At 42.0% G+C, this 23,946-nt stretch overlaps 1 protein-coding gene across 2 annotated transcripts in view; it reads left to right on the top strand.

Annotated features, from left to right (window-relative positions):
* The window catches only part of Miro (mitochondrial Rho GTPase), a 28,902-nt gene extending 5,738 nt beyond the window's left edge, over nt 1-23,164 (top strand). Inside the window, exons 2-19 of one of the 2 annotated variants that reach the window (XM_037430603.2) lie at nt 944-1,084; nt 3,712-3,755; nt 4,620-4,673; nt 5,306-5,416; nt 5,965-6,015; nt 6,107-6,208; nt 7,013-7,111; nt 7,909-8,017; nt 9,837-9,957; nt 10,536-10,620; nt 11,712-11,857; nt 12,249-12,346; nt 14,368-14,579; nt 16,943-17,071; nt 18,045-18,241; nt 19,852-19,920; nt 22,368-22,481; nt 22,960-23,164. In XM_037430603.2, coding sequence (XP_037286500.2) covers nt 944-1,084; nt 3,712-3,755; nt 4,620-4,673; nt 5,306-5,416; nt 5,965-6,015; nt 6,107-6,208; nt 7,013-7,111; nt 7,909-8,017; nt 9,837-9,957; nt 10,536-10,620; nt 11,712-11,857; nt 12,249-12,346; nt 14,368-14,579; nt 16,943-17,071; nt 18,045-18,241; nt 19,852-19,920; nt 22,368-22,481; nt 22,960-22,963 — 1,886 coding nt within the window. In that variant the 3' untranslated portion in view covers nt 22,964-23,164. The remainder of the gene's footprint in view (nt 1-943; nt 1,085-3,711; nt 3,756-4,619; nt 4,674-5,305; nt 5,417-5,964; nt 6,016-6,106; nt 6,209-7,012; nt 7,112-7,908; nt 8,018-9,836; nt 9,958-10,535; nt 10,621-11,711; nt 11,858-12,248; nt 12,347-14,367; nt 14,580-16,942; nt 17,072-18,044; nt 18,242-19,851; nt 19,921-22,367; nt 22,482-22,959) is intronic. The other variant, XM_037430604.2, reaches the window with a different exon arrangement.
* The last annotated feature ends 782 nt before the right edge of the window (nt 23,165-23,946 follow it).

Raw genomic sequence — 23,946 nt, 5'->3', positions numbered from 1 at the left:
CCAGGTGTGACGTCAAAAATTTCAAAATGTATTTCTCGTATTTTTGCGACATTGGCTTCATGAAATTATTGGGTACTTCGTATGCTCAGTTTGTCGCACCTACAGAGGACTATGTACTTCATTTTTAGCAATTAGAAGTTGCATAGGACCCAGTAGACACCTTCAAAATTTATGACATCACAGTGTCTCAGGGTGGCCTATCCACTCGCATTTTTTTTCTGAGCGTTTTCTTGTGGTAAGAGTGGTGTTTTGGGGATTGTGAAATTGTTCTTTACTTATACGCAAGAAATCCTTTTGCTCTTTAGTGTCCCTTTAAACCCCAGCAATCATTTCATCATCTTATTGCTGTGTTTTTCTGACGATCTTCTGCATTAATGGTTTGTTTTTGTGAGATGTACCTCTGCTGTTCTCACTATGAATAATTTTTTTACAACCTCGTGCTCAATCAATGTATTTAGCGATCATATGTCTTTGTCATTTGTGTCGTGTCTCTTCACAGTTTTTTATTACTGCAAGTTTAGATCTTTGCCATTGTCACCCTTGAACAACTCCTGTCGTCATGCTCAGGATGTTCCAATGTAGTTCGTAGCCATGAGAGCTCCTTACTGATATAAACCCTATGCAGTAATTGCTGTTCTGTTGTTATTTTTAATCTGACTTTTATTCAAACTTGCAAAAGAACCTTCTGGTTCATCTCAGTAAAAACAGGACATTAGGACACATTCTGAAATGTCGCTGATGTAGATCTAAGGTTGAAATCTCTGTGAGGTTGTGAATGTCTAAAAAAAAAAAGTTTATCTTTGCCTGTTACAACTTTTCTAAGCAATCAGGGCTTTCGGGGTTACCATGGCTGGCAGAGTGCTTTCCTGTCCCCTATCACTACTCTTGAAGCTGTTGCGCGCTTACGCTTTTTCGTCATCTCTCGGCCTGCAAACTGATGCAGCCGGAGTGGGGAAGACGTCCCTCATCTTGTCGCTGGTGAGCGAGCAGTTCCCCGAGGACGTCCCGCCGAGGGCCGAGGAGATCACCATCCCCGCCGATGTGACGCCGGAGAAAGTGCCGACCCGTATCGTCGACTTCTCGAGTACGTGCTAGATCTTCGTGGCAGAAATCTCTGCCCACTCTTCTTAGTTATTTTCTTTTCCTTTTTCGGAACATCTTCTTACTAAAATGGCGATTTGGGCTGGTTCGTAAATCATTCTGACAAACTGCAGTGCTTAAAAAAAAAAAAAAAAACAAGGAAAACTTCTCACAGATGTAACGAAATGAAAATGCATGAATGGAACGAACAGCTGCGTTCGTCTTTCCTTTTTCTTCCTCTCAGTGTGTTTATTCCAGGTTCCCGAAAAAGTTACAAAACTCAGTCAGTGGATATAGAGTGGAAACGATGTTGTCAACCATAACAGTTGTTAACGTATTTAGCCAACTTTAGTTAGCACTGGTAGTAGGCAAGTACATATAGTAGTTTAGTGTGAACTTGTTCTGGGTTATTATTGTGGTTATATTATTATTACAGGGCATTGGTGAACAGAAAACTGGTAAGACATTATATTCAAAAATTATATTCAAAAGTGGGAACCTGTTGCCCGCTGCTGCCAGTGGCAGTTACCAGGCTTCCTGGCTCTTTTCGTATTTTGCTTTGTGTGTGTGTGTGTGGCCGTTTCACTGTCATTGTGCCCCCATCAAACACCGTAGCTGCGTAATATTTAATAGATGCAGTTGCCTTTGCTTGTCACCTGTCGGAAAAGTTGTGTTTTAAAAATGAGCTAAAAAATTGTCAACCTGGACGTCTCCCAGTAGTTTAAAATCTGATAACTGTCATCACAGGTATTTCCCATACACCTGTCACTAATAGAATGCACTACTGTACGACTGCTTCTTCCAGGCCTATCAGTAATTACCAGTGCGAGAATTCTTTTTTTTTTTTACGTATTCTCACGTTTGTAACCTTGTGCCATTTCATAAAATAGCATCACGCTATAGATTACGAATTTTTGGAAGTGACACCGCCATACACATGTGTGGGTACTCCATCGCTTACTTTGTGCAGCGGCAACTAAATATTTACTCACACTTCTGTGCATTTGCCAGCAACAGTTTGAAGACCGCTGATTATTCAATAAAATAAACCTTACTTTTCCTAGGCCGAAATATGCAAACGGGGCATCTCACGTGGACATGCTTTCCAAGTCCATTACGCATTGTTATGGATTAAACAGATTGACAACTGGCTAGAACTTGTTTGATCATAGTAGAAATGAAGAGACTGCGAAATATAGTGATCGATTCCTGAATCCTTTTTGCGTTGTGAGTAGGATCTATTCTTAAATTGTGTTAAAGGATAAGACAGATGCTTGGGCTAGTTGGTGATTTGGAATGAACATATTTGCACAGCGCAAAAAAATGACTAGTTATGGCGTAACTACCGAAAGAAGAGACACGGCCAGGAAAGAGCGCTCTTTTTCTTGCTCTGTGCAAATATGTTGGGTTTAAATGAAACAAAAAAAAAACTGAAAAACTGTGTCATGCAGCCTAGTAGAAATGCCTTTAAAGTAAATTATAGAGGCAATCACATTGCTGTATGCAGTCACGTAGTGTGATGCTGCCATACGCACTATAATTGGAGAATGACCGTTATTACCTATCACCACCCTATTTTGTGCTGTGTACAATATAAAAGAAGTTGCCTGGTGAGAGACGGAGCTGTTTTTCATGGTAGCCAGTAGAGCATGTTCAGAGGCTATGCAAAGCGAATCGCTGTGCTAGAACACAAACCACTCTCACACTCGCTGTTAGCAGCGTGCGTTGTCACTTTTGTATACTACTTCATATTTGCGCAGATAGAAAAATTCTAGTTACAATTGTTTCACAACATTTTTCTCAATACCATTCCGTGATCAGATACTTGCACTGATAAGCTTTTCGTTGCCCCGAAAAAAAAATTGACTCCATAAAATATTGATCGTTGGTCTCTTTAAACGACTTCTCTGTTGTTGGCCGACGCCAGACTTTCTAAGCTTTTGCTCTATCGACTGTAAACATTAACACTGTGCTCACTGACTCCGAGAGCCAGTGCTCACTCTCTGCACATTTTGTAAGGTAAACAGCGCGAAAAACGAAGACAGAGAAATAGGATGACACAGGAGAAGCGCTGACTTTCAACTGAAAAATTTACTTAAGAAACATCATATATATACAGTTATTTGCGCATGCTCTTGCAGGGCGAGAAAAATAAAACTAAATAAACTAATATAACTGCTGTAGTGACAATAATCTAAAAATGATAATTCTTTATCAAGGAGAGCGTTTGATGGTTCACTGACGCAGTTCTTGCCTGCCTTTTGAATTCTGTAGTCTTCAAAAATTTCCCTTCTCAGCTAGTCGCGGTGGCGGAAGAGAACCTTCATTCTCGAATAACTGCGCAAATAACTGTATATATATGATGTTTCTTCATTAAATTTTTCAGCTGAAATTCAGCGCTTGTCCTGTCTCTTCCTACTTCTCTGTCTTCGTTTTTCGAACTGTTCACCTTAAAAAATTAATAGTTACCGACTTGTCCAATTTTCAATAATACTCACTTTCTGTACATCCGTGTATACTTCAAAGTTTCGACGTGCACGAGCGAGTGGCCATGAGAAAGTAACTCGCATACATTTTTTAATTCAGCAGTTGTCACAGCATTTTCCACCTGTTTTCTTTTTTTTTTTCCAGCTCAAGAACAGAGCCAGGAAAACCTAGCTGAGGAAATCGGCAAGGTCAGTGCCTTCTGAGAAGTGTATAACACTAGCATAAGTGAGCTTACAATTGAAGCTAAATAGCAAATAAAACCTGCTTGAATGGTAAAATAAATTCAGTGGGGTATTCACATTGAGCGTTGTTGGCAGCCACACGAAATTCAGTCAGTCAACCAAGCCTTCTTTTGGAGCACTGTTATAATTTGTTGGTGGTCCTTCAGGCCAAAAGCTGTTGTAAACAACTTTAAAGTGTCTGTGGACCCTCTATAGCAGCACTCTAGACAGTGTACAACGAAATAATTCACATAAACATATATGGCCTGTAATAATCAAAATATGTTAAATATTAGTTTGTGTACATTGGGGGTAATTTTACATAGTTATTCAAAAATAAAAAAAAACAATGCAACTGCGTGTCATAAGCAAAACTAGAATAAATAGTATAAGTACAGTTGACTGTCAGTAAATGGAAATCTGTGAAAGGAAACTGCTGCTTAAATGGAACAACTGCCTCTGATATGATTGTATTCATGCTTGAATGTAGCCACCCAGTTCACCCCTCAGTAAACGGAACTCCTGTTAAATGGAACACATTTTCCTGGTCCCTTCAGGTTCCGTTTAATGAGAGTGTACTGTTTACATAGAAAGAGGGTGCTCCGCTTTGCTGAACTCAATTTGGCATTTTATGTATGTATTGTTGCAAACTTCAGAGAGAAATGCCGTTCATGTATATCCTAGGTTTTGCGTTGCAGTCCACATTGCATGCGTGATCCAATGTTGGAATTGTCTTCTTTGCTATTGAATTGGTGTCAGTTAAAACTCGGAACACCGTGAGGTTGTTCTGCGCCAAAGAATTCACGGTTATTTCTCACCATTGTCTTGCAGGCTAATGTGGTTTGCGTCGTGTATGCCGTAGATGACGACGACACTATCGACAAGGTAAGTGGCGCCGCGGGAACCCTGCCACCAAAACGCCGTTGCTATTTTTTGGATATGACTGGACTGTGCAAATGCCTCCGCATCGATTCCCTCATATTTTCTTTTCTGCTCCTATTTCTTTCATTATTACAGTAGGTAATTAACCTTCCTTAATTAACCTTAGTAAGACCACCTGCCTTTCCTTCTTTGTTTCTGCATATCTCTGTTCGCCTTAAGAGGTTTGTGCTTTTTTGGACAGCACGGAAATTCACAAATAGGAGTGCCTGTGTCTTTGTCCTTACGTAATAAGTACGTCCCACCAAATTGATCATTTACAACTTGCCCAATAGGTAAAACCCTTTGTCTTTGTGGTTGTCCAATTTATTACTGCCTCTGTACATGGCTCTTGAATTGGCGAAGAAACTGGGCCGACCTTATATCATTCAGCGGAATTCCATCAATATTCTTGCAGTGACGTCAGTTTGAGACAGGAACAAACGGTGCTAGACATGGGATAGTGAGAGAATGGTAAACAGTGCACCCGTGTCTAGCGCTGCCTACTTTCGTGTTAATCATGTACCGATCACTACTACGATGTGCGGGAAATGGTGTGCACTGCTACATGGGTTCCACTTCCCAATTTCACCCCCCAGATCACCGACTACTGGTTGCCCCTGATTCGGGAGCAACTTGGCGATGACCACGGCACTCCCGTGGTTCTGGTGGGAAACAAGGCAGACCTGGTGGAGTACAGCTCCTTAGAGGTACAGTGCGCAACATGTCTGCGTGAAGCTTTCAGCGTTGACTTGTTTGTACTCTCATGAAGGCAGAAAATGCTGGCATTCTAGTTTTTTAATGTCTACATTCTTAAGACACTTTACTCTGTAACGGCCCAGCCACACTATTAGCAAAAACGTGTCCTGCTGTGCATGGGAAAGTATTACACATCACCTCCTTGCTGCCAAGGCCACCATGGCAAGCGTCTTGCCATGCGGCGGTGGAGTCGGATTTCGTATTTAGAATGCAACACTGATAGTGAGGGCTGTATTGCTGCGCGATATCTCAGTCGAAAACTTGGTGCAGAGTGGTGCCAGCCTAACTGCCATGGCTTTGCGGCATTACCCTCTTTGCTTCTGATTGGCCATATGCATCGCAGCATGCGTCATTTGCCGCAAAAGTCTGTCTTGACCGATTTCATATGGGGAGTTGCAAAGATTCTTGTACTACATGGCATGGCTACTAGCGTGGCCGTACCTTACTGCTTCAATGCAAACCCTGAGTGTGTGAAAGTAACTTTTCTTTTATTCTCCAGATGGTGGTGCCAATCATGAGCCAGTACCAGGAGGTGGAGACATGTGTAGAGGTCAGTGATGTCTGTCGACTTCTGCGTGTGCAAGTTTCGACTATCGTGATGAATAGGCTCAATTAGGAACTTCTCTCATGCCTGTGCGCAGTGCTCGGCCAAGACATTCAAGAACATCTCGGAGCTGTTCTACTACGCACAGAAGGCGGTTCTTCACCCCACGGGTCCACTGTACGTGCCTCAGGAAAGGGATGTGAGTGGGCCTCCTACCGTCTCTGTCCCAACTGTATTGACCACACACATCTTGATTTAAACTTTTGCATAAGGTTTTGTTATTTCCGTGCTCATCTTTAAAACTGTAAACACTCAATCCCATTATAACGATAACAAAGCTGTATCTATCGTGGGAAAAAAAAAGTTTGTTATAACCGTAAATTTGTTTTCAAAAGTGTATTTCTAACATTATATCTATTGCAACACTATTCTTAGTTTACTTTGTTATAAGCCATATTTTGTTATACGTATCTGGGTTCGTAATATTGATGTTTGAGTGTAGTACACAGACATTACTTTCACACAAGGGGGGGAGACACCATGGAGATACAGACTCCAGGCTCTCCTGTTGCTGCCATTTTGTCTGTATACTTAAGGAATAGCCCATGACTTAGGAACGTCCAAATTTTTATGAATGTAACTATGGTATCTTCATTTGTGTGCTTCCTGGAACGTGAAGTTGGTGCGTCTTTCCCGCAATCCCAACCACTCATGTGTATGTGACTGCTGTTTTACATTGCTTTAAAACCAGACATTCATTTTGCTTACTCGCAACAGGGACATCCTCAATCGTAGTGGCCATGTTCTGATTAAAGCACCAGAAATAAAATGCTTGCGTACCAAGCATTGTGTTTGTGTGTAGTAGTAGAGTGGCCTGGGGGCTTGAAAGCGATTAACACATCTGAATTATGACGTGCCTCATCGCCGCCTCAACATTCTTTTGAGATGTGGATGACCCTTTGAGCGACTAACTCGCTCATACTTGCCATGCCTGTCTACACAGCTGACCGAACGGTGCAAAGCAGCGCTGACCAGAATCTTTCACATCTGCGACATTGACAATGACGGCGTGCTTAACGACCGGGAACTTAACGTTTTTCAGGTGAGTGACCCAATCTTATTCTGTGTATTTCTATTAAGAACGTCTTTCCTGTCATAGGAGACGCCCTTCCTTTGCTAGTAACCGTACTATTTGGCTCGCGCATCAAAATACAGGGTTTTACTTGCTCTTTATTACTTCATGCGTAATGTGAAACTAGAATGGTTTTTCATGGCCGCGCTCTTCTTGTGCACTTTCACAACTGTTTTGAGGAGTGTTGCACCTCACAGCCAATGCAACACAATGTCGTCTGCACGTTGCTATTCATTTCACTTGTGAATTTCTTGAACAAGTTCCCATGATTCCCTTCATTTGCAGCATTGATTGTAGCCTAGTATAGGTATATTTGCGTGGTCTGTGCCGGGTCGTCTCTTAACAATCGCAGAAATGGCTCCAGACCACTGAACTTTTTTTTTTCCAGAGCTCACAACGAATAGAAGAGGGCATGAACTTCACTGTGAATGCCGTGACATTTGCAATCATTAGCGACAGTGCCCTGTTTGTGTGTTTCCGAAAATACAACTTACTTTCAGCAGGTCACTAGTTCATTTGCAAAGATGGTAGAGTGAGACTGTAATTTTCTAATACGGTACTTGCTGTTGAGCTATTGATGCTCCAGAAATGTGATTGGACAGAAACATGCACAGAGGATGCCTTGTGTATGCGTTGCCGTGTGGTCGTGTTTTGTGGTTAACTCAAGTTTAGGCACAAAGTTCTATGGCAAAAATTTTAGCACCTGGTTTGTCTGCCTCGCCTTGAGTACACTGAATGCAATTGTAAGTGTTTCCTATCGTCGACAGCGAAAATGCTTCAACACACCCTTGGAAGCCAAAGCCCTCCATGACCTAAAGGCCATCGTGGCCAAGAATCTGGAGGGAGGTGTGGAGAACAACGGACTCACATTGTCAGGTACGTGTTTCATGTGTTGGGGGCACAAACTGTAATATCCTGTCTTGCTTGTTTTCGCTTGTGAATCTAGTTTACGGAAAAGCACAGTCAGCTTTCTTGTTTTAAGGGTGCTAGGTAAGGCGAAACTTTAAAGAAATCAACACATCCCGAGCTAAACCGTTCATCGTACCGAGGCGAAAACAGCGTGCCGAAATCAGCGACTTGACGAGGACGAACAGAAGGAACACGGGGGCTCAGGCTCTGTGTTCTCTCTGTTTGAAATTCAAGATGCCGATAAAGAGCTTTTATGAAAAAAGCAACCGTGGGGCACCACATTGTAAAAGTATTAGGAAAATGTACACATATCAAAGGTCTCTCAAAACTAGTTCCGAAGAACCATTGCTGCAAGAATCTGTAGAGAACAATAGGTTGAAAAAAAAAATTACTGGGTGAAAAGAATAGGGGATGGGGGAAGGGAGTTGCTCAGTCATAGGGGCATATTTCGAATATCCTGAATTGGATGGTTGCTAGTGTTGGGGCTAGAAATGTGTGAATAGCAAATTTTGGGTCTGAAGTGAATGGCGATTTAGCTAGGTAATTTCGAATCTAGTAGTTCGAGTAGTATATATCATAAGTTATAAAAAAGTGAGCATATTTATAGTAACCTTACTAACCTACACAATATTTTTTAAATATTTGAACTAGGCATGTGCGAATGTCACTTCCTTGGTTTACAGTGATGTGGAAGCAGCTTTCAAAATTAGAGGGATCTGAATTTCAATAGGACGCAAGTGTCAATCGGTGAAATATGCTATGTTTTAAAGTTTACAACACTTAGTGCATGTAAGCCCATGTGCAAGCGTTTAGACTTTAAACATGGCAGTGTGGAGTTTTTTTTTTTCATAGGTGTTTTCATGGCATAGCACTTCTACGTTTCATTGAAAGCACATTTATAAAGGGTTACATGCGATTTAATACATGTCTAGTTATTCCTTTGAAATACTTCAAAGTTTCAAATAATTTAAATTCGTCTCAGAGTGAATTTGAATGCTGTAATATTCATCGAATATTCAAGGTGATTAAATATTTGCTTATGCCTAGTAGCCCCGGGGCCCTTGCTCGGGATTTTATGGTATGCATAATCTTTAAAGTTCCGAATAACAGCGAGACTTTCCCAAAATGGCATTGGTTTAAAACACAGTTCCCAGACCAGGACTAATTTCTTGTCCTCTCATAAGTTGGCTTTCTTAAACATTTGTGCACACTTTCTAGGTGAGTGGTGTTTCGAGCTCCCATGTCATGTGAACAAACCTCCCAGGTCCTGTATTCATCCCACTGCGGTGGTTTAGTGGCTAAGGTACTCAGCTGCTGACCCACATGCCGCAGGATCAAATCCTGGCTGCGGCGGCTGAATGCTGCAAGCCCTGTGGGGTCAGACTTGGGTGCACGTTAAAGAACTCCAGGTAGTCGAAAGTCCTGGAGCCCTCCACTATGGCTTCTCTCATAATCATATGGAGGTTTAGGGACGCTAAATCCCACATATCTTGGTCCTGTATTCCTACTGGCCATTGCTTGTTCCATTCTTCCCTGTCTTGTGTTCAGACCTCCCAAGTCATGTGTTCCAACATCCCATGTCATGTGTTCCTGGCACCCATGCTGTGTTTTTTGACCTCTCACGACATGTGTTTTGATGCGTCGTGCCACACACTTCAAACATGTCGCGTACTAACTTCATGTGTTGTGTGTTCTAACCTCCCACGTCATGTTTTCCAACTTCCCTTGAGATGTGTTCCAACCTCCCGCACTCTGTGTTCCAAACTCCCATGTCATCTACCCACAGGGTTCCTGTTCTTGCACCAGGTGTTTATCCAAAGGGGTCGCCACGAAACCACGTGGACGGTGCTACGCCGGTTTGGCTACGACGACCACCTTGTCCTTCCCCGTGAATATCTCTGCCCACCGTAAGCACCTTGTGGTTCCTCCTCCTCTGACTACAATATCTTTCAACAGAGTTCATGATGGAGTGGCACATTACAATGATTTCCAAGCCTAATGCCAAGATATGGAAAGTTTTGAAACTTAATTTGTGTGCCAGTTTTTATCCTTCAAAACTGGGCACCCCTTTTTCTTGTACCTGTAAAAGACCTGTTAATCTGGTTGTTCATTCTTAGTAAGTGCTTGCTGTGTCTTCATCTCATTGTACGGCCTTGCATGCACTTCAGTGTCATAAATCAAACTTTTATTACGATGGATTTGGATGCAACGTGCTTTTTGGCTAGCAGACCTTTTTTTTTTTTTTTTGCTTAGTTCTGCCTGCTTGTGTCAGTCATTCAACAGTCGGCACCTTTAGAGTACCTGTTTAAAACAATCTGTCTTCTACAAAAAACTGCATTCATGTTAAGTTCTGTGTAGATGGCGTGCATGTACTACATAGTTTGCTGGAATGGTGCATACGCATGCCGTGCCATACTGCACACAACTTTTTCCAAGCATGCGTGGATCTGAAGGCTAATGTTATTTTCTTTTCTTTGGCACATAGGATTCGAGTGCCTCCAGGCAGCAGCACGGAACTAAGTGCCAAGGGTCTTGAATTTGTCACGTCTCTTTTTGAAAAACATGACAGGGTAAGTGAGGGTGATGTTTCTTCAATGATTTTCAAGGTGATCTCATCACGAAACCAGTCGTACACTAAGGCACTTCCAATTTTTCAATCACAGGCGTGTCGACTGACTCCCGGGTTTTGATTATCCTAAATTGCATCGGTGAAGCGGGACCGAATGATCAAGAAATGCACTCGTGCCCGAGTTACATTGTCTGCCTTGTAAACCGACAACTGGGCATACCACGAAGTTCCGCACTTCAGAAGCAATATCTCGTGGCTTATCTTGCACACAGTTGCACTTTTGTGAAGTTTTTTTTTTCTTTCACACAACAGTAATCATCATCTAGCTGCTTGTCCTTCCTTTTTTTGAAAGCACAGCGCTTTCCATATTCCCATCACAAACACGAAGGTGCAGTGGTACTGTGTTTGCTGTTTGTGATCCGGACATGCCAGGCATGCACTTTTAAAACCAGGAAAGGCACGCGAGTGAAATGGTTATTTTTAGGGGATGAAAAGACTCCCCAAAGGGGTAAACTGTTATTACTGGCTTGTGGCGTGTCACCACACTTAGCGACTTAGCTGCTGTTAGAAAGAATAGGGAGGGGGAGGCAGAGTTCAAGATTATTTTAAAATACCACTACCAAATAGCATTGCAATGCTGGCTTGTTGGTCAATTATCTTTTAATAACAGCGAGTTTTAATTCTATGTGCATTGTGTCTGTAAGAATGTTCATCTATTATTAATAATGCCAAGCTTTGCGTAGGGTACGTGCGCAGAACTTCTGCTCACACGCACTATGAAAGATGCGGCATTAATGCATACGCAGCACCACTACAGATCCAAAATATACGGTAATGAAACTTGCTATTGCTGATATTGTAGCACATTTAAATGAAGTCACAAATAAGACAAAGCGTGCTCATGTGCTTCTCTTGCATCACAATTGCATTGTGCTACATTTTTCAGGCCCCTGCCAAAGTTGAATGCGCGTAATTTGCCAATGTTGCTGCAGGAGTCTGCCACCTCTTGCATATGACTGAACGTTTTGCACTGGGCGGTGTACATCACACATTGCTAACTTTTCTCACATTGCGTTCTCTGACACCATGCAGGATGCAGACGGCTGCCTCTGCCCGTCCGAGCTGAAGAGCCTGTTTGCAGTGTGCCCGACGCAGCCGTGGGGCACTGACCTCGTGGGCACCGTGGCCACCAACGATGCCGGCTGGCTAACGCGGCGTGGATACCTGGCCCACTGGGCGTGAGTTGCATCTGCTGCTTTTCAATGCAGAAAGTTCTGTCTCTTGTAAAAGCTGCATGTTGTCTTATTACTACTTAAAACCGCAATAGTCTCATGAAGATGCACTACACATTGTCTAAATGAAAATACTGCTTGATTTGCTGCTTCAGTGGGACAACTTCTCCCACTACGATTGGTTGCGTGCCTGAATAATGCGACCTTGTTCATCTCTCAGTAAATGGAACCCCTGTTAAGATGGGATCTAATTTCTAGATCTCTTAATTAAGGTTTTGTTTAACAGGTGTCTATTGTTTGTAGGGAGATTTCAGCTGTAAAATAATGTAGAAAATATCTGATAGTGAAATGTCTTTAAAAACAGGCACCAAGCGCATTTCCAATGGCATATGTGCAGGTTGACTACGGCGTTGGACGTCCACAAGACGTTAGAGTGCCTGGCATACCTGGGCTACATCGGAGGTGGTGAAGAAAACCAGCTCTCTGCCGTCCAAGGTTGGTCACTGGTCCTTCATTCAGGCAGTTGTATTCGTTTATCCACATGGTTTCGCATGCAGCGTAGATCATTTTAATGCAAGCTGCCAGAATCGCAAACATCTGCGCTCCAACAGGCACGACTTTTTCCAAAGGCGGCATGTATGCGAAGCGTGTACATCTGTGCTGCTTGGTTCTTGGCTTGGCTACATACAGCGCGAAGGAATGGGATGTGAGAAAAAGATATGCAATGGAGCTGTTGCACATCTGTTCCTTAAGGCGTCAATGCTGCAACATCATTGTAGAGGCATTGGTACAGTGTCTTTGATACAATAAAAATAGGGTGTGCGAATATTCGAAATTTTGAATATTTTTCAACTAGTCTTTGCTATTCGATTAGATTTGCACTGGAACTTTACACGTCAAAGTTATTTAAACTTTTCGATGTTAACTACAGTCGACGTTCGATTGGCAGTGAATCTTTCGGATTTTTCTAATATGCTTCACCCAATCACCCTATTGTATTGCGGCAAAGCTGCCTTTTAGGCTCTGCTGTTTGCAAATGTATTGACTCAAGAAGCTGGGATGTTGAACGTTTGCAAGTGAAATTCGAGCTTGAAATTTACTGTTCAACAAACCATAACTTTTGTTCAAATTAATTTACAACATCAATTTTTGTTGAACTGCAGTGAGCTCCGATTACAGATTTTTGTGATATGCTGGTTTACTTTGTAGCTCTTTCAGTTTAGACGAAAACGAGCTCCCCAAAAGCCGCGCAACATGTTTCGTATCTTAGAAACTACACTTTATACTACAAAAATAATTGCATATATGAAATTGGTAAACAAATATGCATAAACTCACCAACTTTTAGCAGAATCAATCAAGAAATAAACATTCTTTAAGACCTTGAACGATGTTTTATCTGACAAGCACCAATAGACATACACTCGTAGCTCATTATAACAAAGTTGCATTTTACATGAAAATAAATTTGTTATATTTGAAAACTTGTTATAAAGGTATGTTTCTAACCCTATATTCATTGCAAGACATTTCTTCATTTTTTTCGTTATAACTGATATTTTGTTATATCCAGGTTCGTTACTTCGAGGTATGAGTGTAGTACAAGCTCTCTTAATTATTCTGAAGTAAACATCCAGCGTCATCTGTAGTCACACCTGCCAGGAAAATACTCTCTTATATCCAAAAATTCATTAGAATCATATATTTACAACTCTTCATGACGAAACTATTTTTCACTTTGCTGTTACCAATAATTCATTATATTTGTCTTCGTTATACAGAAATCTTTTAAACAGAACAACTTTCTCTAGCATGATTGGTTTCCCACATTCTTGTCATGTTCATCTTTCAGTAAATGGAACTCCTGTTTAACGGAACATGTTGTCACGTGATTATGAATAATCTACAAACCATATTTTCCTGGTTTCTTCAAGTTCCGTATAACAAGTCTGCTGTGTAGAGTTTCCTATATATATTCTATCGATACCCTATGAATTCCTATAAATACCATAGAGGGAATCCTGACGCTAGTGTCTGTGGGAGCTGCAGCGCACTGTGCTTCAGCGAGCGTGGGAATGATGGGTAGTGCACATATTTGTCTAAATTTCCTACTTTTGGCTCCAGTTGGCTTCGCGTGGCTTGAAGTTGCTATGTCACGAAAAAACGATCGTCAAATGTTCAGCAGTTGCACTTCACTGCTTCAACCTTTTAGGCTCGCCATTTCAAATCGGCTCGCACAGTTTATAACCGACCGTTCTTTCCTTCGAAACAAAACTGAACCACAGCAGTAAATGATTCCACAAGTGTGATTCGAAGCCTGCAAGTACGAAGACTAGGCAAATCCGTGTACTGCCCATTGTTCCCACAGTCGCTGAACGATCGCAGCGACCGAATCCTCTCTAGTTAACTTTATGAAACTCTACGGCCTGCTGTATAGAGGTTTGAGTGTATACCGATTATTGCGACCGAGGAATCGACCGTGTTTTTTTTTTATTTTCCTCTGGCAATGCGCACAGTGACGTGCGAGAAGCAGCTGGAGCCCCAGCAGGGTCAGAGCGCGAGGCAGGTGCTGCACTGCCGGGTGCTGGGTCCGCAGGGCGCGGGCAAGACGTGCTTCCTGCGCGGCCTGCTGGGCTGTAGCCTGGAGCAGAACCCGCCCCCGGGACACCCCGGTCCCAAGTACGCCGTGGACCAGATCGTTGTCTACGGCCAGGACAAGTACCTCCTCGTAAGGAACCTTTTTCTAGGCTTGCGCCAATTGTGAATATTAGTTTAACCCTTTCAGACGTCACCTGGGAAGAATTGTCTGTAGATGTGTCGAATCACTGCAATTTTACCTCAAGGCGCTCAGTATGCTGTTGCAACAAGAATAATGAGATAATTGTCGAGTTTATGTGTGTTGTAATAACTCATTTTAATGAAGTTGTTAATTAAATATCTCTTATTCTGAAGTCATTGATGCTTACCTTTGGCATAAATAGAATCAAGTCTGAGGCTTGGGATGTAGAGCAAGTTCATTATTGGTTCTGTCCATTTTAAGCAAAAAAGCCTGCTTTTCACATTGCTTGCTGGAAGCGGCACATGGCACAACTCGTTGAATGGTGTAGTGCCTTCAGAAAAGTGATCATATGTATCAGCAAACTCCAGAATGAAATTAAATGAAGAAAAATTTATTATGCAGGAGGTTGAATTCATCTAAAGTACAGTATATCTCGCTCTTTCTTAGCCTCTACTTGATGCAAATAGCAAAAATGAGGGGTGTACACAATTGTGCCTATTGCGTCTTAAATGCTTAAGCCAGTATCGTAAAATGCTGAGCCCCCCCCCCCCCCCCTTACAGAGAAAACAAAATACAACTAAATTTGAGAAAGGGGCACTGGCTCGGCATATTACTGTAGTAATTTCGGTTGAATAATCCAGAATAGAATTTAAATAATGTATGTCACACATAAAAAAATGGGCATATTTGCCACGTCTTAACTAACCTGCGCAATATTTTTGAAAAGTTGGAACCAGATCTGTGCGAATGCCTTTTTTGTTGTTTAAAGGAAGTTTAGACAACTAGGAATTCTAGCAGAATTTTACTTTCGGAGCAATTATTATGTTTTAGAGGTCACTAAACTTAGAGCATATAAGCCGGTATAACATAGCTTAGAACTTAAAAAATGAGGAATCGATGTGAGGGTAATATGTTCCATCAACCTTGAATTTGGGGCTTTGCGGCAGCACGAATTTTTTTGTATAGTTGTTTTCACTGCTGAGCTTTATTTTACTGCAGTGAAACCACCTTTACAGGGGCTTATGTGCGGATTAATATACATATATTCGTTCATTTCGAACACTTCGAAATTTTAAAAAATTTAAATTCGAAGCGAAGCAAATTTGGATACAGCATTATTCGTTCGAATATTCACACAAGCCTAGTCTTTTCCATCAATTAGCTAAAGAAATTATGGAATGTATGTGAAAGGAGCCAGAGTGCAATTAGGTGTCTTTTTGAGTGTCTACTTTCTTTAACGATCTGGTGAAGGGCATGAAATTTAGTACCATGTTTACTCGGCTTTAACGGAACCACAATTTTATTGTTAGGGTTGACTTTTGATTTCATCCAGGAAGAAAAATTGTGAAAATTGTAGTACAGTAGACACTTGTTAAACGGAACCTGAAGGGACTGGGAAAATCTGTTCCATTAAACAGGAGTTTCGTTTATTGAGCCATGAACAGGAATGCAGAATTCAGGTATCGAACTAATCGTCCCGGAGGCGGTTGTTACATTTAAGCAGCAGGTCTGTTTAAAAGATATTTTCTTTTACTCTCAGTCCACTGTATTTCAGTATTTGATTGTAACGAAAGGGGTGACTTTAGTTCGCAAGAATCTAAAAAGTGGCATAACATTCAAGTAAATGCAGTAGATATATACAGTTTTTTTACTCCGCGTTTGAAACCTCCGAGTGGATTTTCAATAGCTGCGTTAGATAAAGAGATATGTAATTTTTTGAAACATGTGTAAGCTTATTTCTTCCGGGAATTTTCGGCAGCATTGCTTTGTCAAACACAAAACCGAAACATATGGCAAGGTTTCCAAAACATTCGTTCTAGCTTGTCGTGCTAGTCATGTTCTTCAATGCTGTTCACCAAATTATAAATCTTTATAATTATGAACATTGTAAAGATTGTGCAATGCAAGAAACTTTTAATTTGAAGTTCGTTGAAAACAATGAGATTAACATCCCCTACTAGAACAGTCCTCTGGCTGTCTTTCCACATATTTTGTTTTTGTATTAGACAAAGTGAAGGTGCGAAAAGTCACTTTAAGATATATACTTTTAGAAATTACATATCTTTTGGTCTAATGCAGCTATTAAAATTGTATTTAGAAATTTGGAATGTGAATGAAAAACTGGATAAGTTTAATAAATTTCGTTATGTTCACAGTACAAATAATTAAATAAAAGGTATTTAAGACTCGTCTTGCGGATATGCAGTTGCTGACTCCTTCCCTCTCTTCTGTGTTCGGTGCGCACCTTTGTGCATTTGTTTTAGTGTGTTTGCATGATTAGTGTGTTTTTCGATACCTGCGTATCTATGCAGCTCCATGAGGTGGATCTCTTTGGACAGCACGACACGGCTGTGGCCCCTGAGCTGAGCTGCGATGCTGTGTGCCTTCTGTTCGATGCCAGCAACCCGCGTTCGTTCGAGCATGTAGCCAGGGCCTACCTTGTGAGTGCACACTGCAGTGTCTGTGAGAGGGGTAACTTTTGTTGCATAAACACATGGCAATTAGCGTACCAGCTACATGCGTTAATAGGATAAGAGGAGATGCTTAAGTGTTGCTTGTGCTACAGTTAACTTATTACGTTAAACCTCCTTAAAGTAATCTTTCTTTCGTTTCTGTAAACGAACGAAAAACGTTCACTAACTCTGTTAATTCATTTGTCTATTTTGACTTCACTATTTTCTCAATAATTTGAACTCGAGGGTACATTAGGATTTTGTTCGAGTAATGAGAGGTTCTGAACAATATAACTACGGCCAACATACGAACTTGTCCTGTAATGTTTATCATTTCTGAGGGCCACAGCAACGTAGTAGCCAGCTTTGCATGATTGTCAATAAAGTTCTTAGATGCCAACGATCATGCTGGCTCTCGTTATTGTAGAGCACATGCATATGTTTGTAATTAAGGGACAAAATGTACTATGTCCCGTGGCAGCTATTAGCCCTTTCCCAAACTTAGTACACTTTTCCACATGACATTGGTGTACTGCGGCGAAAGTGACTTGGGCATTTGGCACGGGTTCATCGAAGGTGAGGCAAGCAATTTATTTTGTTGGCCACTGTCAGTGACACAGAAACACAAATGTTTGATTAGAAACAGCAAAGGAAGCATATTTTTTAGGTACAGACAAGCAAAACGAAATGATTATCTGAACCTATGCAACAAAGTCATTTGATTGGACCGGATTTATAATACATTGCGCACATAGCAGGCCAACAAAATAGATTAATTATGTTTGAGTGAACTGAAAGTTTGTATTATTAGAGTTTAAATGATCAAAAATGTAATTGTCGAGAGTGTACTGTAGCTTAAGTTCAAACCTGTCAGGAGTGTTAGGAGGCGTAGAATGCGGTCCAACAGGCTCGCCGGACTGGAGTCTGCGACGTCTGCATTTCTTTTCCCTCGTTTTCCCAGAAACACCTGTCCGGAAGCTCCGTTCCTGTATTGGTAGTGGCGTCCAAGAGTGATAGGCCGGCCGTGCGGCAGGAGTATCCAATTCAGCCCGCCGAGTTCTGCCGAAGGCACGACCTGCCTGCCCCCCAGACATTCTCGTGCCTGGCGACGCCGCCAAGGGACGTCTACGTCAAGCTCGCCACCATGGCTACCTACCCGTAAGAGGCGACTGCGCATTAGGCACTTCGCAGAACTTATGTCGTTTAGAACGGCAGAAAGTTGTAGAAGTGCGCACCATTTAGCTACACTAAAACCTCATTATGACAGAGCTGCACCTTGCACGAAACTAAGTTCGCTATATTTGAAAATTTCTTTTATGAAGGCATATTTCTAACACTATTTAGTCAGTTATAGTTAGGGGGAGACAGAAGGTCAGGTGGGCAGATGAGATTAAGAAGTCTGTGGGTATAAATTGGCAGCAGCAAGCACAGGACCGAGTTAACTGGCGGAACATGGCAGAGGCCTTTGTCCTGCAGTGGACATTGTCAAGCTGATGATGATGATGATGATTTCTAACATTGTACCTATTGCTAGACAGTTTTTATTCACTTTGTTGTAACCAATATTTTGTGATATTCATGTTCGTTATATCGAGGTTTGAGCGTAGTTGGCACAACTTTTCAGGAATGAAGAGTGAATAATTGCTGATAAACAAATCTATCGACCTTGTCAGTAACTGTGTTTTTTTTTGTCTGTGGAGTACTTTTTTGTTATTTTCTGCTCTTCATCCTTGAAATAATAGAAAGTTGAGATGGTTGGTAGGGATTCACTATGAAAGTGTGATAAGGCACGACTTCGTGTTGGGGCTTGGCATATCAGTATTATATAGTGGGAACACTTGCATGAGCCAATCACTTGCATAAATAAGAGTAACTGGAGTATGTAGTCCTTAAATCGGCATTTGAGGCTTAAAACTTCACATGTCATGCGTGATGTGTGTGGCATTAGGGTGACAATCCAATCGTTGGGAACATTGATACGTTATGTCGGGATAATGAATTCGTCACGAATGATGGCAAGTTGGGAAACAGACGGGGCATGTACATACCAGTGATGATACCCTTGTATTTTCTTTCCTTGTATCTCGGTAGCTTTTTGCCATCCACCGTACATCACTGTACCCACACTTCGCACTCAGGCCCGTATTCACTAACCAACCGTATCCTTACCTTTCATTTTCTTTATCATCGATGGGCGCTTACTGTAGATGAAGTGCATAGAAAACATTAAGCAGGGCAAAAGATAACCGAGGTGTATTTGTAAATGTTGCCTTGGTATTTGCTTATTAAGCACATAAAGGAAACAAAAATGGTAGTCAAACCGAGTGATAGGGATAAGCCTGCCTTGTGAATACAGGCCTTAGTAGCCAGTGCTACGCTATTATTAATATTTACGAAGATTGCCTTTCGCTGAACATTCGGAAATGGTAGTCAAACCGAGCGATAGGGATAAGCCTGCCTTGTGAATACAGGCCTTAGTAGCCAGTGCTACGCTATTATTAATATTTTTGAAGATCACCTTTCGCTGAACATTCGGCTAACGCTGTTAGGGCATTCTCCTGAAGCATTCCTTACGTCAATAGCGGTGCAGTGTTTGTATGAGAATGTGAGCACAGTTATATGCATGGGTTATGTGCATGGATCATTTCCAGTAATTTCCTTCAAGGGTTCCACTAATCAGGGAGAGCATCTTACGTGGCATGGGCATGTTGTGTAAATAGTAGTGCACCAGTGCTGACATTGTGAAAATGGTGTGTGCAAACGTGCAGGAGTCTACGACGGTTGGTTCACGTGCTGCTAGTGCGGCCCATGGCACCTTGGCTATCGCGATACACCAGGTTGGTAGTGGGGGACTTTAGAAAAAAAAAAAAAAGTGATGCATGCTGGGTTAGCTTGTGTCTTTGGGAGGTTTCTCTTTTTGTGTGTGTGTGTGTCGTTCTTTTTTGGGGAAAGCAGGGAGAGAGAGAGAGAAATGTTCAGCTCACATAACACACCGATGCACTTACACACCAAAGCACTGACTTGGGTGGGACCCCCTACCAACGGGCATCACTCGAGGTTGAGCCATGCAGACGTTCTTATGTAAATGAAGCTTTCTTTTTTCTCCTTCTTCGGAAAAAGCACTGGAACAGACAGGTTACACTTACTTAGCACGGTGTTTCGTCTAAAGTCCTCCGGGGTAATAGCTGGTGTTGCTAGCAGCTGACTGAGCAGGGGGCTCTTTTAACGCAACAGTGTAAAGAGCCCCTATTTCGTTGGTTGTGAGTGAAAAATTAGTGCGGTTTGTGAGCAAAAGTAAAAAATAGGAGCAAATAAATACATAATTAAAAAGAAAAAGCCCTTCAGTTCAAGTGAGAACCAAACCCAGGCTTTCCACGTGGCAAGCAATCGTTCTCCCACACAGCCACGCCATTGCTTGGAACTTCTTGCTTAAAAAAAACGTAAAATATCGTATAATGCAAGAAGTCTCCTTGACACATCTAATGATGTGCGGCACAAGCATAGATAGATGAAAGTGCAGGCAGCACCGCAATCACAGCTTGCCATTCCCCATTCACAAAGGGGAGCATACTCTTCTGCCCTGTGCATTGGCATCGGATGTGCAAATATTGCTTTCCATTGTTTGCTAACATCCCCCTGTCCTCTTCATGGGTTAAATCTGTGCATTTGTGCAACTCCCAAGTTTAAAATGCATATTTATACCCCATAAAGTGGACAGGGGGATTGTTGCTGCTGTGGCTCAGTAGGTAGAGCATCGGACGCGCTGTTAGAAGGTCGCAGGTTCAGTCCCTGCAAGTCATCTTTTTCGCCCACTTTCCCGTATTTACTCGATTCTACCGCGCCCTAGATTGTAACGCGCACCCGATCTCCTCGACAAAAAAAAAAAAAAAAAAAACAGCGTAAGACATCGATTGCAATGCGCACCCATTTTTCTCGCTGGCCCGCACGATCACACCACTCGAAAAAACGACTCCTTTCGGGAGCGTCTTCCATTTAAATATGAGGTATGGGCGAAGCTTGTGCCCATCTGACGTGTAACAGAGCATTGCCGTCACTGTAGTTTTACCGTGGACCGATGTCAGCACGCGAACTTGCTTCGCCCCCTTTTTCTCGATGGTTGTGGTGCCAGGCATGTCGAAGTAAAGAGGCGTCTGATCGGCATTCCCGATTTGCCCAAGCAAGTAGCCATTGTTGTGCCGCAAGTTTAGGACGAATCTCTGAAAACTGTTAAGCTTTTCGTCGTACTCCTCCGCAAAACATTTCGCATATGCCCGTTCCCCTTCAAAGGGAAAAGCCTTTCCTCTTCATAAAGTTAGTTAGCCAGCACCTGCTCGCTTTAAACTGGCTCTGCATTGGACCTTTTTCTAAGGCTAATTGCATAGCCCGCACTTGGAGCAGTTCTGTCGTCACAGGCCGCTGTGCCGCTCGCTGCTCAAGCACATACTCGCCGAGCAGCTCTTTAATTTGCGGAAACCGGCCCTGCTGTGGTTCACTGAAGCCTTTGCGTGAAGCTTTGCTGTCAATCTTCTGCTTTTGTTACCGCCAGTCCCGCACGCACGTTTCGGGAACTCCGAACGACTGCGATGCGGCCCGATTTCCATGCGTTTCTGCACACACGATGACTTTTCTTTTAAAAGCGGCATCGTGGTGCACTCGAGATTTTTGGAGTCTGCCCTTCCACGCCGTCGATGCTAATGCACTACAAGATGACGAACTCCTCAGCACACGTACGAAGTGCCGCACATGGGAAACACGTAGGCAGAAATGGCCGACGCGCGATGCCGACGCACGTTGGGGCGGCCATTTTAGAAATGCCGATGGCAATAGATTGACTGTATTCATTTTTTTTTCGTACTCGATTCTAACGCGCATGCGATTTATGAACTCGCTTAACCTGAAAAAAGGTGCGCGTTAGATTCGAGTAATTATGGTACTTTCTTCACGTTTACATCATATGTAGTTACAGTTGAACCCCTTTATAAAAGACACTGGTGCTGCAGACAAATGCATGTTAGGGACACCAGTGTGCCTACATAAAAACACGGGTGAATAAGAAACTGGATGCGTAATGCCCTGCTTATAAAAGACAAGAATTGCTCTCCGGTGCATGTCTTCTATGAAGGGGCTCAACTGTGCTACAAAATAACATCCCCTATACTTACTTTCCTTGGCTTTCTTGTCTGTTAGTTCCAATTCCATTGTTTCTGTTGCGTGTGACATTGATAGTGTGTACTGTTGAGGAAGCTTATGCACAATGCGTTCTTTCCCCTTTCCATTTCCACAGTCGACTTGTGTCGGCCGAGCCTTCGGCTTGGGTGGGCGCCGGCGTCGGAGCTGCAGCAGCGGCGCTCGTTGGAGTACTTTTGATTCGTGTGCTGCGGGCATCAACAAGAGACAGGTTAGTAGTAACGTGGAGCCCTGGGATTAGCGTGTAGACTAGGCATGTGCAGACATTCGAGCACTACGAATATCCAGACAGATATTGCAGTGTTCGAATTTGCTTCGACACGAACTTAAATGATCCGAAATTTCGAAGTACTATTCAAAATGAACAAATAGACACATGTACACTAGATCTGTGCAAATTACAAAATTTTGGGTGCGAAGCGAATTTGAATATTGAATTGTAAATGTGAATCGACTATTTTCTGAATATTTCAAAGTATTTTTAAAATATTTTTCAAATACGTCAAAGTGGAATTGTCGTAATTGTTTGGTCGTTTTCTTCACCACACCCACAACTAGCCTTTGGCTATGGGTCCAACGAGTTTTTGGTAACATAGCGTGTTGTAAACACTTGCGAATATTGAATTCAAACTTGTTTGATAATATGGTGGTTGTTGTATAATATTATGTCGTTAATTTCTTTGTTGCAGGTAACAGCAGTTTCAGTCGCACCACTGCCATCGTCTTCAGTCCTCGTCGAAGTCAAGAGCAGCTTCTCTTTTTTTCCTGCTTTTTTTTTTAGTAGGTTCTACTTGAACTTTGACCCTACCTTGTGCCAGGGGCCAAGAGTGCCTTGGTGCTGCTAGGGCCATGTTGCATACATATTAAAAAAAAGAGAGAGAGAGTTTCTAGACATTTTCTGGCCCCTGTTTTCTTTTGTGGTGTTCATGTAGCGTGGTCTGCATTTGGTGGGAAAACAGCTTATCAAGTATTCTTCCAAAAATGGCAAAAATACTCTAGATTATAGTACTCTTTTATCAAAATATGCATTCAAGCCTTGTTATAACAAAATTGCAGCTAGCACATGTATTTCCCTTATATCCAAATTTTTTATAAATGTATTTTTGTTACTTTTTAGAAACTTTTGTTTGTTTGCTGTAGTACCTGATAATTTGTTTCAACCTGTGATTCATTATATCAAGCTTTGAATGTGCTTGCTTAATTAAAACATGTCAAACTCATTTCTTACATCTTAAATTCAAGGGAATTTGGAAGTTGTGTTCCTTCAGACGACAAATACAATTTTGGACAGATTAAAGGTGCACAATACTGAACACCTCATCATTTAACGTTGCTACACTATTACAGTGGCTGAAAGTCCAAGAAGAAGTACTTATGTTAACGTTTCGTGATACTCTCAACAACAAAAGCAGCATGATTTATTTGATTTTACGCTTATTAGCGCAGCCTTGTGTTTCAGAAGTCGGCTGTCCAGATTTTTATGGAGAGAAGCACTGGAACGTGGTCTACACTGCTTGGCCAATGTCCTCAATATATTCTAAATGTCACGCTTAAGGTAGCAGTACCTGCTATAATACAAATGTAAAAAACCACACAAGAACAAAGGTGTCCTAAAAAGAAAAAAAAAATTTGCAGTCTTTAATAATAATAATATCAGGGGTTTAACATCCCAAAAC

This window comes from Rhipicephalus microplus, chromosome 7 (genome assembly GCF_043290135.1).
Source record: "Rhipicephalus microplus isolate Deutch F79 chromosome 7, USDA_Rmic, whole genome shotgun sequence".
Taxonomy (NCBI): Eukaryota; Metazoa; Arthropoda; class Arachnida; order Ixodida; family Ixodidae; genus Rhipicephalus; species Rhipicephalus microplus.
Note: the sequence above shows the minus strand (reverse complement) of the source record. Positions and strands in the feature narration are given on the sequence as shown.